The 18050-nt window shown below is 45.4% G+C and overlaps 1 protein-coding gene across 2 annotated transcripts in view; it reads left to right on the forward strand.

Moving 5' to 3' along the window:
• Positions 1-6733, forward strand: part of LOC126516867 (salivary peroxidase/catechol oxidase-like) — a 150490-nt gene extending 143757 nt beyond the window's left edge. For both annotated transcript variants that reach the window (XM_055063972.2, XM_050166954.3), the window contains exons 15-17: positions 2681-2850; positions 6283-6385; positions 6500-6733. In XM_055063972.2, coding sequence (XP_054919947.1) covers positions 2681-2850; positions 6283-6385; positions 6500-6581 — 355 coding nt within the window. In that variant the 3' untranslated portion in view covers positions 6582-6733. The remainder of the gene's footprint in view (positions 1-2680; positions 2851-6282; positions 6386-6499) is intronic.
• The last annotated feature ends 11317 nt before the right edge of the window (positions 6734-18050 follow it).

Below are 18050 nucleotides of genomic sequence, written 5' to 3' on the forward strand. Positions count from 1 at the left end.
GTACCATCAGGTACATTTTTGAGCTAACTTACTTACCTTTCCACTTTTCAACATAAGAGCGAAGGTATCTCACATACCATAGTACGCAGCTATCTTCCTCACGTTTTTTTCTGGTTTGCTACTCTCACCCTGTTATTTTATTTGCCTTGCGCTGTTCTTGTTTGCATTTCTTTACCCTCGTTCTACAGTATTGTATGAATATTTCGTTGGAAGATATATATATCTTCCCACGTTTCACTCACAAGCTAACAAAACTAAGCCATTATTCCTTTCAACCTCACTTCCTGATATGCTACGTAAAGAGCCTCGTCAATTCTGGATGGTTGTCAATCCATGCCCAAAGAAATCGATAAAAATACTAGACCAAGATGGCGTCCCTATCCCTGATACTGAACTTACAACAACACTTAATTCAACATTCTGTTCAGTTTTTACAAAAGAATCTGAAGGCAATCTTCCTTATTTCTCTAATCCTCAATATCTTCTCATGCCAGCCATCACGTTTGAACCTCATGACATTTGCAGTCTAATAGAATCTTTGAAGCTAACTTCATCGGCTGGAATTGACGAAATTAACGCGAAAGTGCTTAAAAATACAAAGGATATCACTAGTGTCATCTTATCACACATTTTTCATCAGTCACTCTCGTCTGGAGTGATGCCGCAGGACTGGAAGACAGGTAAGATCATTCCAGTCCCCAAGAAAGCTTCTTCAACATCATGTCTTGACTACCGGCCAATATCCATTACCAGCGTTTGTTCCAAACTGATCTTTTCCCACATCATAGGATTTCTAATTTCTAGCAACATTTTTCATCATAGTCAGCACGGATTTCTTAAGAATTTATCTTGCGATACTCAACTTGCACTCTTTATAAATGACATCAGTTCCGAATTAGACATTAATGTACCCGTAGACTCATTGTTTTTAGACTTCGAGAAAACTTTTGATAAGCTACCACACAACCGTCTTTTCTTGAAACTTTCAGTCCTGAATCTTAATACCCTAATTTATAATTGCTTGCGCAGCTTTCTGACCGGCCGGCAACAATTCGTTATTGCAAATAACTTTTCCTCCCCTCTGTCTCCTGTGCTTTCTGGGGTTCCTCAAGGTTCTGTTCTTGGCCCCCTCCTCTGCTTAATCTACATTAATGATCTTGCTAATGACATATCTTCTAACATACGCCTATTTGCGGACGACTCTGTTATTTACCGACCCATTAACAATGGCTCAGATATCCCTGTCCTGCAGCGTGACTTACAAACAGTTGAAAAATGGTGTAAGACATGGTTAATGTCATTAAATGTAAATAAAACCTCATTAATCTCTTTCAATCATCGGCATTTTTATGTAGCACCCTCATATCTCTTAGGTAATTCAATAATATCATCTGTGACCTGTTATAAATACTTAGGGCCTATTTTAACGCACGATCTTTCATGGTCCTCTCACATCGTTAAAATAACTAACGAGGCTAACCGCACCATAGGCTTTCTCCGGCGACATCTGAAATTTGCCCCTCCTTCGGTTAAAACTCTTGCCAACGTCAGTTTGGTAAGGCCCAAACTTGAATACGCATGCTCAATTTGGGACCCTAATCATACTAATATTTCTAACATGCTTCAATCTGTCCAAAACCGCGCAGACCGATTTATCTTCCATGACTATTCTTCATATACTAGGGTCACAGCGCTAAAACCAAATGCGAATCTTCCTAGACTAGAAGCGAGACATCAAGTGTCCAGGCTCATTCTATATCACAAGTTCTATCATGCCCTGATTGGTAACAGCGGCATATCGCCAGCTCACCGCCATTCATCCCGGACCAATCATTCAAAGTCAGTGTACCCCCCGCATGCACGCACATCATCCCATCTTCATTCGTTTTTTCCACGTACAGCGAGAGACAGGAATGATCTGCCTGAAGAAGCCGCGGACCGCTCCAATGCGACTGCGTTCAGGACTGCCGTGGAACACAGTTTTCTTTGAAGCAGCCCATCGCTCATGTAAAACCCCTCTCTAGGGGCATTTGAGGAATATATATATATATATATATATATATATATATATAACCAATTCTAAATCTATCACCATTTCCATTTTGGAGCGACTATAATGATTTTTTTTAAAATCAGTGCATAGTGTGATTGCCTAAAAATTCGCCATTTAAACTACTGCCTCTAAGGCACTCATAAAAAAGTGCGTAAATTCTTTGATATTAGTCTTGTGAAGCTCGCGTTATTAGCGGAAAATCATGTCTACCATGCCTAGTAACTGCTCTGCAAGAACGTCACGCTGCAGTTTCTTTTTCATGAAAAGTTCTGTATGGTCTAAAAGGAGAGCCTGCATATACCGGTTATCCGCAATAAAACCTTTTATTGTAAGAGGCGCCGTGTCCCCGTGTTTCTGCCGTCTTGTGAAATGCGTTTGCGCTGCATTGTAAATGAAGCCATGCCAACTATCCCATCAGTCTATCCTTTCGAAATTGGCGCTCCTTTTTCTGCGCGGTTATTATCGTAAATATATTCCAACTCATCCAATTTACAATCCTTTTGTGAGCCTGGTAGGGCTTAGAATTGCGAAGTGGTGCCAGTGTAGCAGAACACCACACCTCGCGGTAAACTGCGAAAGGATAGTCAAGGGCATTTGATATGGGGTAGTGATTGCACGTTTACGCAGGTTTCCGGATGACATCGACCTTTTCATTGCTGGCATAAACGAACGCCCGGTGACCGGAGCAGCGTTGGGTCCCACGTTCGCTTGCACAATAGCCGAGCAGTTCCGGAGGATGAAGAATGGCGACCGCTTCTGGTACGAAAACGGAGGCCTCGAGTCATCGCTCAATGAGGGTAGGTGAATGCGAAGCGCAATGCTCTTTTTTTATTGCGTTGGCGTTTATATGGACACTTCAAGCGCATTACAGGCGTCGCCGTGAGGTTCCGTATAAAGTCCGAGGGTGATAAAATTGTCGCCGCGTGCCGCATGCTGTATGCGCGAGGGAAAGCGTGCGAAAGTGAGGCGGTGATGGTGGCCCAACCTCTCACAAGAAAGGGAGGAAAGTGGGGAGGAAGCAAGCCAAGACAGGGAGGGAAGGGGGGGGGGGGGTTTACACCGGGCCGCTGAATCTCGAAAGCTATCTTCGACGGGGACAAGGCCCGCCGTGGGTAGAGAGAGAGGGGGGGGGGGGGGTCAGCACTCTACTCTGGGCGGCGTGGGCGGCTGCGCACACCCGGGCTGCTGTATCCTGAAAGTCACCTGCGACGGAGTTAGTCCACCTAGCGCTGTATTTTCGCGTCACAGTTCGAGTTGATGCGAGACACAGCGCGAAGGTCAGTTTGCTCGCTGCTGCAGCCGCGCCTCCCCACTCCAGCGTTTCGACAGCGAGTTTGGACGGTCATCGAGTGAGATGTATTCATATTTGTTTGTTGCGCGCGTGACACCGTGTTTGTTTATTTAGTGAGTATGCCTATGTTTACAAGTGTATACTGGCGATAAAACTACTAGCCTTACTTTTATAGCTGTCCACTAATTTGCTATCGCAATCGATGCTTTGCCTTTCGGGAGAAACTGCGACTTTTACGTTTCACTTGCCGTCATAGTTATGATGTCTTTGTTATTATTATTATATATTATGCAAACACATTCAAGAGCACACATACCCAGAAATAGAAGTGGGCCTAGCGATTGTTTACTGGAAGGAACACCATGCCCACCAGCTTGAAAAGAGGATAAAAGAAATGGAAAGAAAGAGAAGAACAAAAGAAAAAAAAAGGGAAGCTCGTCGCAACGCGTCACACCGCACACAGAGCACTACAGAAGATAGCCGAGTCCCATAGTTCCCAAAAATGCAAACACAGCTTTGTGAGCTTTGCAAAGTGTTGAAGCTGGAATTTCCGCAAGTACAAAATCACTATTGAACACAGTTTCAGAAGGATCAAGCTGCCGGAACTTGCTAAGCAGTGCAAAGCAAAAAGTGCTGAAAGTTTGGCGCTCGAGAAAGAACGGCTCGAGCTTTCGCTCTTGTGTTCACAAGCCAGGTATAAAAGGCTGGGCGCACGCTGTAAACATGCATAAGCTCAGTGGACGTATCCACATGCAGCATGGGAACCTTGTTCTTTCATGCAATCAGCGTGTTTAGAGATTTTCAGGTGTTTCCGTTTCTCGGCGCTGCCTTCATTTTCCTTGCATTCATATTGTGCACGATATCGTGTACGTGTTCTCTACTTTCGTAACAGTTTGTCCTACGTCAATTAAAACAAATTTTCTTGCCGTAATTTGTTATACGTAAACGCGATCACATAGTCAGGGAGAGATATGAATAACAATTATGCCTAATATGAACGATGCTAAAATGGTAACCTTTCAGCATTACAAGTTTATGCGACTATAATCACTCAAGATGAAGCGGGAAACAAAAACGCATTACATTTTACATACTCACAGTGATAAGATTGCGACTGCATGCTTTCCCTTTTAATCATATCGAAGAGAATGTGCAACTCATATTAGTAGAATATTTTTGTACACAGGAGGATGCATTTTTGGTCCCGTAGCAACGTATGTAAAGCCGCACTTCTGCAGGGCATACGGCGACAGACGGGAAACACAAGATGTCGTGCTCGCTTTCGCCAGTGTTTGATGCATTCTGCTGCGACTGTATTTGCGAGAGCTCAGAAACTATATCTACTGGAAGTTCAGAGAAGTTATTAGATAATGATTTTATTCATCCTAAACTAGCACTAGAGATTTTTCACCTTTAATTCCTTTTTCCGTTTGTACCGAACTTCCACTCAAAAATGACACTGCCCCTCAACCATGCATCGTCACATTGCCCACCACGTGCGGTCTCGTGCTCTTTATTACATACCTGACACCTCACAGCATACGTTTTGCGTGCGCTTTTTTCCTCCCTTCCGCAGTTCTCTTAAGGAATACCGTTTGCCATTTTGTATCCTGATGTGTTTTCGGTATTTTCTGAATGCTTGTCTCCTTGGTGCCTCAACTAAAATTGTGTTGCTAGCTATGTACGTATATATGTCCGACAGTATACAAACAACCAGGTCTATACATTCAACTATAAGGGTCCTAAAATTGCCTGTGACAAGTTGCAGACGTTTTTCAGACAATGCCAAGAAAATAGATTATTTTCCTTATTGCACAGTTCTACTACATTCCAGTTCAAGTACTGTGGCACGTTATCACTATCGTTCTCAGTGCCCATAGGCTTACGCTGAGGGAGCGCGCATATCTAAAACGTTCTCTTTAAAGAAATTGCACGCGTTTCTCAAAAGAAAATGAAAAAAAAAATAAACTACAGAATGCGTATGAATAGACGCGGTATTTAAATAATCTTCGACGGTCTCTTTAAGATGCAGCTAAAGCGCTTTCAAATGCATCCTTAGCAATCACGAACACACCTTGTTTATGTCCACGTAGTATGGCGAATTCAGACAAGTTTCGGTAGGCTTGTTTTTGGACGTCTTGCTACAATCGTCTTAAAATATTGTGCGTTGGGGTAAACGCTTGCAACGCGCTCGTTACAGAGTTACGATGGGCTCTGCAACCTTCGGGAAGCCACCCCATGCCAAAAACGTGCTACTGATTGCTTCATGCTTCATTTTTGCGGGGTTCACTCGCAGAGTAAACGAAAAGTTTGCTTTCAACGACTGCCATAAACTGAATGCTTTTCGTGAAAAGAAATCATGTCGCCTTAAACGACAACTTTGGCTTGGCAGTAGCTCACGTGTGGTCTCGTCCGACAGAGTAGTGCTAACGCCCACCCCGACGTGAGCGGTAACCTGCTCCCTCAAGCGAACGTTGACGCAAATATAGGACCGATAGGCTAGGTCTGGATATAGACACAACGCTTCATAGTGCCAGCTTGAGAGGCGCATCAAAGCCTTTTCAAATAGTATGTTGGCGACTCCTACAGACAATAGTGCCTTGCATAGCGTGCGGATCGTTTTGCACATCGCTTTCAATATGTCTTCCTTGTGGAGAGGCTAGTTACCATTATATCTTCGGCTCTTCTTGCTGCGTTGTCGCAACACTGAGTGAGTGCCTGCTTTAATTTTTTTTTTATTTGGGTCATATTTAGCACATAGTACGCTACCTAGTGTAAGCCTACGAACATAATAATTATTGAATAAGATAATTTTGCGGATTACAGGCTGATGAGGTGTAGTGCCGTTTAACAAGCTGCTCAATTTTATGTACCATAGTGTGAGAGCGCATAATTTGTTGCCTAACTCTGTCAATGTGCTGTGTTTCTTGTGTTACAGTGCAAATCGAAGAAATCCGCAAAACAAGCCTGGCACGGATTATCTGTGATAATTCTAACGTCAGGTTCGTCCAGCCGCTCGTGATGATCCGGGAAAGCAGCTGGTGAGTCAACAATGCCCTCAATGAGCGGCCAGCATGCACTATTGCGTGCGGAGTCAAGCGGTCGAGATTTGTTGTAATTAGTAGTTGCTCTAACGAGTACGCAAAACTGCGCAGGAATCCCAAGGTTGACTGTAACAGCGAGGACATTCCACGGGTCGACTTCGACAACTGGCAGAACGAGCCAGTGTGGACCTAATGTGTTGCCACGGACACCCGGTGCCGCCTTTGACTTGTCGATTCTTCGGCGCATCGTTGGCTGTGCGCGTCACAGAGAAAGAATTCAAATGTACATACGTTTTTTTTTGCTGGACTATGGCGAATAAAGTTTCGCAGATACACAAGCGTTAATATGACACATCTCTTTTTTCTAAGCGTATTCGTAAATACAGACCGCGAGACAACGCGGCTGGTGTTTTTCTCTTCAGGCTGGAGCCTTATTACCGCAACAGAGAATACTGAATGTTACCTTTTTACCGCGGTATAAAAACAATATGCTTACCCACTGTGGCAGCTTAGTGGCTGCGGCATTGCGCTGCTAAGCGCGAGGTCCCTGATTTCATTCGCAGCCGTGGCGGTAGCATTTAGATGGGGCCAGAAAACGCTCGTGCGCTGATATTTAGTTGCAGTGGAAAGGAACCCAGATGGTCAAAATTAATCAGGAGTCCCTCCCTACAGCGTGCCTACTTGTCAGATCATGGTTCTGGCTCGTAGAAACCGGGAGTTCATTATTATTTAGAAGCCATGCGAATTATGGATCACTTCCTCGTTGGCTCATGTTATAAATCTCGAATATGGCTGCGTCCTCGTGTTTTGCGTAAAACAACAACCATAATCAACGATGGCTGAAGTGTGTCATCTTCCGCATCGATCCTGCTCTTGTTAATTTTTCAACACTGCAGCCTGATCGGCTATGGTGTGCTTGCTTGCTGCAGCGATGCTTTACATTAACTTTGAAAAAGATCACGACAAACATGTCAGTTTCATAGAAGCGAGCGCAGAGCATAGCGTGTGCCGTTAAACGCCACCGGGAAAACGACAGTTGGTTAGTGTATGGGCGATGCGTGCTAGGAAAGAGCAAAAGTATTTAACAACATATTTATTTATTTATTTATTTATTTCGTGTACCCTCAGGGCCAGAGGCATTAAAGAGGGGAGCGGTTACATCAAATACAGAGAAAAAAAAGTACAGTGCAGCAATATGGTTAATAGTACAGAAATAGATGGTTCTCGGTTATACAACGTTATCTGAGTGTTCATGGAGTGCTGATCAATAAAATTAAATACGGTGCATGCAGTGCAGTAATACAGTGTTCCGGTAATACAAAAACAGTGATACAATTGGTAGTACAAAAACACGAATGAAATGCTCCTGTTTATACAATGTTATCTAATACTGCCGTGAAGTGCTGATGGTCAACAATAGTAGCGGTTGAGGCTGGTAGGCGATTCCACTCGGCAGATGTACGCGGAAGGAATGAATGAGACATGACATTGGTTTGGCATAATGAAATCCCAACTTTGTTATTGTGATCTAACCTTGATGAAATGTATTGAGCAGGGGAGATAAGTTCATCGCGAAGTGAAGGATGATGAAATATCTTATGAAAAAGTGAAAGTCTAAGGCCTTTACGGCAAGAGGCTAAAGATGGCAAATCAAGGTTTAATTTCACTACAGAAGTGCTGGCAGTTCGGTTATAATTAGAAAAAACGAAACGAGCAGAGTTATTTTGTACCATTTCTAAAGAGTGAATTAGGTTTTTCTGAAAGGGATCCCAAACTGCTCCGCCGTACTCAAGTTTTGAGCGGACTAGTGACTTGTATAACATTAAATTTAGGGAAGACGGTGCCTTAGTGAAATTACGTTTTAGGTATCCCAGCATGCGGTTAGCATTTTTAATTACGTAAGAAGCGTGCATGGACCACGAGAGGTTTCTAGTAATATGGACACCAAGATATTTGTAGGAGGAAACAGGGTCTAAGGGGAGATCATTAACGCAGTAAGAAGGAAGCTGGTTAGAAGTTCTGGACACGCGCATAAATTAACATTTTTCTATATTTAATTCCATTGACCATGATTGGCACCAAGTAGAAATTGCGTTAAGGTCGGATTGAAGAGAAGATATATCAGTGTCACATATTATTTCCCTGAAGATTACGCAATCATCGGTGAATAAGTGAATGTTAGAGGAAACACAAGAGCGTAGATCATTTATGTAAATTAAAAAAAAGGAGGTGTCGGTGAAAAGTGCACATTTTCGTCACCTGCAGCCTGGAGTGAACGACCTATGTTAAAATTAGCACGCACGTGCTTCGCCACTGGTAAACATTCTCAAAAGAGCGAATGGTGTGTTTGCTTTAAATGTTTGTCGAAGACGCTCACCCCTCCATGGACAGTCACAAGGACAACTTTCATTTTATTAGAACGGCTTGGGGATATTTGTCCGTTGTTCATCCACGTGGATATGGCTCCCAGCCGCACACACAAATCTCAATTTTTGTACAAATAACTCCTCTTGTGAAGCACCGCCAGTGCAGAAACATAACTCTGACCCAAACAGATTCAACAGTTTCGAGTTTTGTACCTCTTTGTGACTGTCTATGCGTGTGTTTTTCATTAGCGCGCATGTGTTACATATGACTCCTTTTTTTTCTTTTTTTTTTAAAGCTACCCGCCGTGGTTGCTCAGTGGCTATGCTGTTGGGCTGCTGAGCACGAGGTCGCGGGATCGAATCCCGGCCACGGCGGCCGCATTTCGATGGGGGCGAAATGCGAAAACACCCGTGTACTTAGATTAAGGTGCAGGTTAAAGAACCCCAGGTGGTCGAAATTTCCGGAGTCCTCCACTACGGCGTGCCTCATAATCAGAAAGTGGTTTTGGCACGTAAAACCCCATAATTTATTTTTTTCTAAAGCTCCTTTACACCATAACCATAACACCATAAATATAGCGCGCTAGGCTTCCTACGATAAGTATAAAGGCTTATCCTGACTTTGTATTTATCTATACACTGATGTAAATAATTTTTGCAAATGTGTGTGTGTAAAGTGCACGAGCGTATAAGGCGGCACATTGACTGGTTAAGTCTTACGATGTGCACTCTACAATTCGGCCGATGTATCGCAAACAGATCCATTTGCTTTTCGCAAAACGAAAGTATAATCGCTTTTTTTAGTAGAAACGCACTTTAACAATTGTGCCAAATAGCGCTGTAATTCCCCATCAGAGGAAATAAATTGCTTGAAACGGCAGCCATAATGTGTACGACAAATCAGAGTTTGATGTGAAATTTAAGAGTTTAAGCAATAAATATAGTCGTAATTCCTTGTAGGGCCCGCGCTTTCCAATTGCAGAATATAACTATAAACTAAATAAATAAATAGATATACAGGGTTTCCCAACTATCATGCACCAAGACCTAAAAATATACAATGCCACGCAACTCGACAGACAAAAATCGGAGGACGCTTAAGCTTCGCCTTCAAGAGTGGAAAACGCGACAGCATTCCCGTCGACCCGCCAAGGGGTGTAAGACAATGCGCTACGGCGCAGCGATCACTTACGAGGCACCCCGCATCGGACTTTGCACCCACCAATCACGCGGTGAGCGTCGAGCAACGCAGCGTTCCACGCGGCAACGAAACGTGCGCGTGAGCACGCGGAACGAGCCAAAGAACTCGGTGTCTCGGAGGGGGAAACGATATACGCCAGCCAAACGTCGTGATCGGCAGGGGCAGAGAGATAGGCAGATAGTGATCTAAAGAAAGGAAGGACGCTTGATTCTGGAACCCGTGAGGGAGCACGGCGAAGCGTCGTCGGGGGAGAGGGAGTCCGGGCCGCGACGCGCCTCGCACCGGTCCCCGCACAGCCCCAATGCGCGCGTGGCGCGCCATCTGTCGGGACAGCGCCGTACATTGAGAGGAGGGGATATTCTGTGTTTGCCGCAAGATGGCTCTGCGTGTGCGGAAAGCGCAGAAGAAATTAAGCGGAAACGCACTTCGCTACTCGTGTAACGGCGACTTCTGTAAGTTACATGTTCATAATTACCGATATAAACCACAGTATACCTTTCTACGGCTCGTTTCTAAGGCAACACCGCATTCACTAGAGGCGCTTTTGTGCCGCTTTGAGCCATCGAACTCGTGGCTGGGTGGTAGCGTCTCCGTCTCACACTCCGGAGACCGTGGTTCGATTCCCACCCAGCTCATCTTGCAAGTTTTGTTTTATTGATGAAGTGCCTCCCTGGATTTATCGCTCACGGCCAACGCCACCGACGCCGACGAAAGCGGCTTTTCTGCGACACGAGCTCCTTAACGCTGTCGCGTTAAAAGGTAATGTTAGCCGTCGCTTGGAAGCATCCAGACACTTGGAGATACGCAAAGTGCCTCGAGCGGTCAGTCGCGTGGCAATCTTGCGTGTATTCAGGGGCTTCTTTCACGCCCAAAAAAGCACTTTTACGTGGCATATATTGATCAACAGAAAGCTACATCGTGAGTTCTTCACGTTGATCTACAATTTTCTAATTAACATTTTTAATCTAATTATATTTGAAAAGTTGATTAAATAATGAAGACTAAAAATCGAATTAGGCGGAATGCAAAAAATTATCTGACTCCCTCCAAGTGACCGCAAACAACAGTACCTTGGTGCATGACAGTTGGGACACCTTGTGGAAGACACCCCTCAGTTTCCTCAGTAAGGAAACTGAGGGGCCCGGTTTTTCATGGCATATATATATATATATATATATATATATATATATATATATATATATATATATAAGTGTGCGTGTGTCCGTGTTTCAGATACTTATTGGGGGTGCGTTCCTTCACGGACGCTACGAGTAGGAACGGCGAGATAGCTTTATGCACCATCTCAAAGTTACCAGCGCGAGCAAGCAAGCCGAGCGTCTGCGATTATTCACAATCGCCCCCACCGAAAAAAAAAAGAAAGCCGCCCTGGCTACCTAAGAGTTTGGAGTCAGAGGGCTATGCAGTGCTTTATACGCGCCAGGTGGACGAGCTCACGTCCGCGCCGGGGCATTTTATCAGATGGAAAATGTGGCTCGATGAGAAAGTTCACCGGGAAGGTTCGCTTCAAGACGCGGTAAAGCCCGTCCATCTTTGGGACAAGTTTCGAGGAAAACCGGCGAGTTTGGGAAGGAACAGCTAGCCATACAAGAGGTCCTGGCGCATAGGAAGTGAGTCGGCACGGCTTTCCTTCTGGCGCTATTCATCTGAGATACAGCTTCGCGCGAGCTGGCGGCACTGTTCGGCTTGTCGGGCTGCTTCGTACACAGATGGGCACTCGGAAGCGTTCGGACGGTATGGAAGGAGATAGTCGGTGGTATGCGAAGGCTCGCGTGCATACAGGAGAAAGAAAGGTAAAAATCACTTAGGAGCTTGTATCGCCGTCTTGTATGCGAACGTTACAAAATGAATAACGCGGTCTCGGTTGCCATGATCGGATGCCCCGTACATCGCGAGCATATCACCGAGTGCGGTTAAACCACTGTGTGAGCCCGTTAGTCCGCGGGTGGTATGCCGTGCTCGTTCAATGAATAATGTGGCATTCCAAAAGCAGAGCTTCGATGTCTTCGAAGAGCAAGGCGCGACCTCTATCGCTGAGGAGTTCTCGAGGTGAGCCATGTCGAAGGATCAAGCGATGTAGGATGAAATAGGGTATACATCCCGCGCTGTAGCATTTGGCAAAGCAGCACTTTCGGCGGGACGTGTTATATGGTCTGCAGCAACTATCATCCCCCGATTTCCATCCGGTGTCTTTGGAAGCGGGCCGTATAGGTCAACGCCGACGCGATTGGAGGGTTTGGCACGGCGCGGAAGCAGCTGCAAGGCACCAAACGCGCGTAAAGGTGGTGATTTGCGACCTTGGCAGCACTGTTGCTGAATCGGTGACCCCATTTCCTTCCATTTCCATTCGGGGGAATTAGAACTTGCTGCAATTCTATTCCTTTGAATTCCTCGGACTGAAACAAGCTTAGCCCCTTACCACTCCGAGAATGGCCAGGCAGTTGAATTCCGTTCATGTAATTCCTCAACGTGGGAAAGGCATCGTGGTAGTTTTATCGAGTTACCAATGAACAGACAATAAAGCTGATGTAATCAGATACATCAGATGGGTTAAGGACTGCAAGAATACGCAAAACAGGTTACCAATGTCGAGGGATAGTAACTTGGGGACATGTTTCGTGCAGTACCATCAGCCTACTAATTACAATAGGGGCAGTTATCCCGCTACCTATATTCTTTGCATGGTCAGCGGGTTTTAACGGCTTGTGATGTTTTAATTGTGTTTAAGATTAAATCTGTTAATGCTGAAATGACGACATAGCCTATTTTACTTAGGTGTTCTCGTGATGTTTAAATGCTACAATAAAGGTCGCAAGCAGTGCAAGGTGCAAAAAGAAGTTTTATTTTGGTTTCCTTCATCTAAATTTTGCAACAAAATGTCGTGAGCTCAATGGGCCCTTCACTGTTTAGTTTTGAAAACGCGAAGTGTAAATGATGGCTGCATCAGCGGTTAGTTCTAAAAACAAAAAAAAAGTGAGATAGAACAATTGCCTTATGTCTAACTATGTTTTGTGCTTCCCAAACATTAGCTGCTCGAAAGAGGTGCTTGACACCCGATTTCGCTTCGGTGCCATTATCAAGGATGCTGTAGAAAAGACGCGTTCCACGTCAGCTGACATTGCATTCACAGTGAAAACTGCCCTTGTGAGCCTTGAAAGCAAGGGAAAGCGGCTAGCGTTCGCTTTCCCTTGTCAGGGTCAGGGTTCCAACCGTGTCTGCGCAAGTTCCCTCTGTAAGCTACAGAGAAATTTCCCCAGCAAATGATCCAGGGATATTGTCTTGGTGGGCATTTTTAATTTTGCCCGATATTTTTAATCATCAGTCTGCTTGGTCCTGCTTCAGAGTCTGCATTCTCGACGGTGCAAGCTCTTTCCTGCCCTAACAAAAGAGGTTCGCTCCCTAGCACAGCACAACGCATCTGCTCGGCTGTTGCAGCTGAACACCAAGAAGTCTTAAACTTGTGGGTCTAGGAGGGCACCAATCAAATAAAGAGACTAAGTCCACGTGCTTGTGAACCGCTTCCCCAGGCTACGTTGTAGGCCTTTAGCCGCTTTTTGCAAAGAAATGCACCTTTGTTTAAGATTTTGGTAAGGGAAACTTCGATATTTCGCAACGCGGGTAGAAAAAGCCCGGCGGTCTCGTGCTTTCTCTACAGGGGAGAGAAGCTCAATCAAGTCTGTCACCAGCCTCAGTTGACATTTAGGCAGTTTAGTCTTCCTGCACGCGTGCATAGTTTCTGTCAGGTCTGGATGACTCGAAAAAGTGGTACCGAGCTTTCTCATCATTCGCAGCTGCGAGTTCTACCTCGTCACGTTGTGAGATTCCAAATGCAGACCGGCCACATTCAACACTTCCGGGTCGGCGGTGCTCTTTCGTATAGATGTGACGATGGCGCCGCATTGTTGTATCACTTCCTCGGCATTTAGGCCCTAAAATAAAGCGAGGACGACAATAAGTAAATATTGCGACTGCAAGTACAGGTAGCGCACACGGCAAACATGTAATATGACTTTTAGACAGAGAATGATGACATATGTGATCGTACTGCATTGCACTCGACGGCACACTGACACGCTTCAAGACTGCATTAGACGAAATAAAGCCCTACGATATATTGAGTGCACATTAATTCATAGGCTGCACGTTCCTGTGCTCTAGGAATAAATGTGGTGCACGCAGTGCCATGGCTACGGCACTACGGCTGATATTATATTAATGAGTGGGTATTAATGAATGAATGAGTATTAATATTAGAGTGGGCACGGTGGCACTACTAGCATGCGGTGCACTAATCCTCTCATCTTCGTTGTGCAGCTCGCCCTTGGTCTGGGTTTTCATGGCACCAAGAGTAGCATCGACCATCCCGGGATAACCTTTGTCACCCCACCGGTGAATGAAGCGCTCGTCCACGTGCGTTATACGCTGACGTCATCAGACCTTCATCAGCCAAGTCACCTTGTGACGGCAACCTGCGCAGACTGTTCGGCGCATAAGCCGCTGCGAGCGCCACCACAAGAGTGGACCATATATATCCCGCACGGGCACTACATCGGCAGTGGGCATGGCGGCACTACTAGCATGCGGTGCACTAATCCTCTCATCTTCGTTGTGCAGCTCGCCCTTGGTCTGGGTTTTCATGGCACCAAGAGCAGCATCGACCATCCCGGGATAACCTTTGTCACCAAGCGCTCGTCCACGTGTCGGATACGCTGACGTCGTCAGACCTTCATCGGCCAAGTCACCTTGAGACGGCAACGTGCGCAGAGTGTTCGGCGCATAAGCCGCTGCGAGCGCCACCACAAGAGTGGACCATATATATCCCGCACGGGCACTACATCGGCAGTGGGCACGGCGGCACTACTAGCACGCGGTGCACTAATCCTCTCATCTTCGTTGTGCAGGTGAGAGGGCCTTTTGGAAAATGCTTCCGCGCTAGCGACCGTTTTTTGGTGGTGCTGCCGTGCCCGCAGCTATGTCATGGGGTGTTTGACATGGCTGTATTTCTGTGGAAGTTGCTACTGTTATCAGGAGACGTCTAAACAAACCCCGGCCCTGAACTAAAGGACATCGTTAAGTAACTGAAGGAAATTGCTGCTGATACCAAAGAAATAAAGGAAGAACGTCTTGCAGATATAGAGACCAAATTAGATGTCATAGCACTTCTAGAAAACAAAGTACAATCTTGTCAGACCGAGATTTGCCGAGTGAGTCGCGTAATAGAAACAATGGAACAAAAAATCGATGACCTTGAGAACAGAAGCAGGAGAGCTAACTTAATAGTTTATGGCACATCGGAATCGGAAGAAGAAACGTGCGACAGTCTTGAGCAGATAGTTAGCAGAGATATCATACAAGATATCCTAGAGCTGGACCCAGTTACGATAGAACGCATACACCGGTTAGGCAGACCGCAAGCGAAAAAGACTAGGCCTGTAATTTTTAAACTTCTAAATTCCCGCGACAAATCGGCAATATTGAAAAAATATTTTAAACTTAAAGGCTCAAAATTCGCCATTGGGGAAGAACTGTCTCCTAAAATACGGGACATTAGAAAAAAAACTGTGGAACAGTGCCAAAGAAAATCGCGACAAAGTCTCCCTCGCGTTCGACAAACTGTACACTCTAAAAACTAAGGGAGTGCCGGGCACTCTCTTTGAGGGAGTAGCTGCTTGTCCCATATTTCACTCTCTTTTCGAGAGTAGATCGACCCTCTTTGAGAAAGAGTAGGTCAACTCCTCCTGACAGAGTTTTGTTACTCCACCGCAAGGGATTGCTAGTACTCTTCCGCAGAGTGCTAATACTCTCCCCGCAGGGTTAATAGTACACCGCCAGACCGAGTACTTCTACTCCCCCAAACAGAGTGCTTGTACTCCTTCAGAACAGAGTGCTAGTACTCTTCCCAATACCCTCTTAGCCAAATCCTGGTCACGCATGCAGGCAGGAAATCAGATCAAATTAGGGCCGCTGATATACTGTTCCCTAGGCGGCTCCTCAGAGACACTGGCCCGATTCCAAGCGGCCTTCAGAATAGGCGTGAGCAAAGTTATGCAGGATTTTAGTCATTTTTTCCTGGCTATTTGCTGCCTACCGTGAGGCGTGACTGCTCTGAAGCGGCCTAAGCGTATGCGTCACGAACGCCACTGAGGAGAAAAAAAAAAGCGAATTAACACTTAATCTGCAAATATCTTCGCAAATTTCACAATCAGGAGTAACACAATCTAATTAGAATACAATTGTCAAGGGGATCACATGCTTACCAAGAATCACAATGCTCTATACATCATGTGGATTCGAACCCGCGTACACTCGCATTTGTACAACTCAAAACACACATCATAACCATTACACCACAGCGCCGTCACGCCCAGTTGTGTTCTTTTAAACGTTATATATATACCAAACGTATTTGATGAATCTGCTGTGGTGGGTGGGGTTTCTCTGCAGTGTGCTGTGCTGTTGTGTACTGGAATACGTGTGCGTTTGCATCATTTCCATTCCTTGCTACGACTAACGAAGGAAGACAACGTAGACGACAACGTAGACGACAACGTGAGAACTATTCACGGCTTGTCGTCACCGCAGGAAAATAACAAATGTGCCGTTCAGCTCGTGATCGAGTGCTTCTCCAGTCCATCCAAAATACGCGGATAAAAAGTATTGCGCCAACCATCCACGTATGCGAATTTATTTCGCGCGTATACTGGTGAGCAACTGCGACGCCAGTACCAGGCATTTCGACGTGCCTCACGCTGCCGTGTAGGCGTTCTTTTCAAGTGCATTAGTTTAGAGTTTGGTTCAGTCCGCTGTGAGCTGTTGTCCTGCATTAGCAGCGGATCGTTAGCGTTTTGAAGCGCATACATTCCAGCATTTGGAGACTGCTTATGCCGATAGCCGCGTCAAATGCATTGGCACGCATGTTTAAATGACTAATGTGTCCACTTGTTACGCGTGCACTGCTCGTATCCTGTGGCAGTGCTCGTTCTAAAAGCTTCGAAGACCATCTACACTCATGCGTGTGTTCAATTTATATATGCACAGGATGGACTTGCCGGCTAGTTGGTTGAGCATTTTAGAAGAAACAGCGCAACACAAGGACGACGCAAAAACATGCCACACCACGAAGCGCTGGTGTGGTTGATGCTTTTTTTCGTCCTTGTGTTTGCGCTGTTTCTTCTTCCACGATACACGCACACCACAGGTACGCGAAAGTTTAGGAGCATAAGTGGTTAACTCTGTTTTCCCCGTTTTCTCTCAGTGTCAATGGCACAGTGCGTTGCCCGGAATTGTGCACGCTTACCCCCATATGCAGAAATGCATCATAACTTGAAGCCCATGCTTGACTTGATCTAAACGACGCAAGTCGTGAACGCACCAAAAGAAAGGCAGTGAGCGTCTTGGGGGACGTTCGCACCAGGCGTCGTTTATATCAAGTCAAGCATGAGCTTTGTATTAAGATACATTTCTGAATACGGGGGCTAGACATCTGCTTCTTCCAGAAAATGTCGAAGAAACGCCCGCCAAAACCAGGCACATTCGTAAACTTAACTAGGCAATACGAAGCTCCATAGAAAAAAAGAAGAGTGGTATTAAAAGCTTTCAGTATTTTTCTTTACTCCAAAATAGTTGCGCTCTCGTGGCTTCACTGTACAGAGATAGTGCAGCGTTAGCTAGAAAGCATGAATTTCCTAACTCCATGCCAAAATAAGCTTGTAAAATTATTTAGGTGGTAGAATCCAGGGTTTGTAGCGATCCTTGAAAATCCTTTATTTCTAGAATGCCATTTTCAAGGCATTGAAAACCCTTGAATTTTTAGAAGTACTGGAAAGTCCTTAAACTTGTACACTTGGCTAGACTTAGCAGACATTGCCAAGCGCTTTTTTTCCCTTCTGTGACACTCTTTCGCATGTCACAGAAAATTGTCTCTGGAGGTCATAGAAGGAAAGCGACATCCTTAAAGTTGAAATTACAAAGGAGCTGCAGATATTAGTTTTATGCACATGGAACCGGCGACAAATGTGCTTGGAGGAGCAGAAGCAGGAAGCTCAACAGTTGAGGCATTCGAAGAGAAGCCGTGAAG

This window comes from Dermacentor andersoni, chromosome 1, assembly GCF_023375885.2.
Source record: "Dermacentor andersoni chromosome 1, qqDerAnde1_hic_scaffold, whole genome shotgun sequence".
NCBI lineage: Eukaryota > Metazoa > Arthropoda > Arachnida > Ixodida > Ixodidae > Dermacentor > Dermacentor andersoni.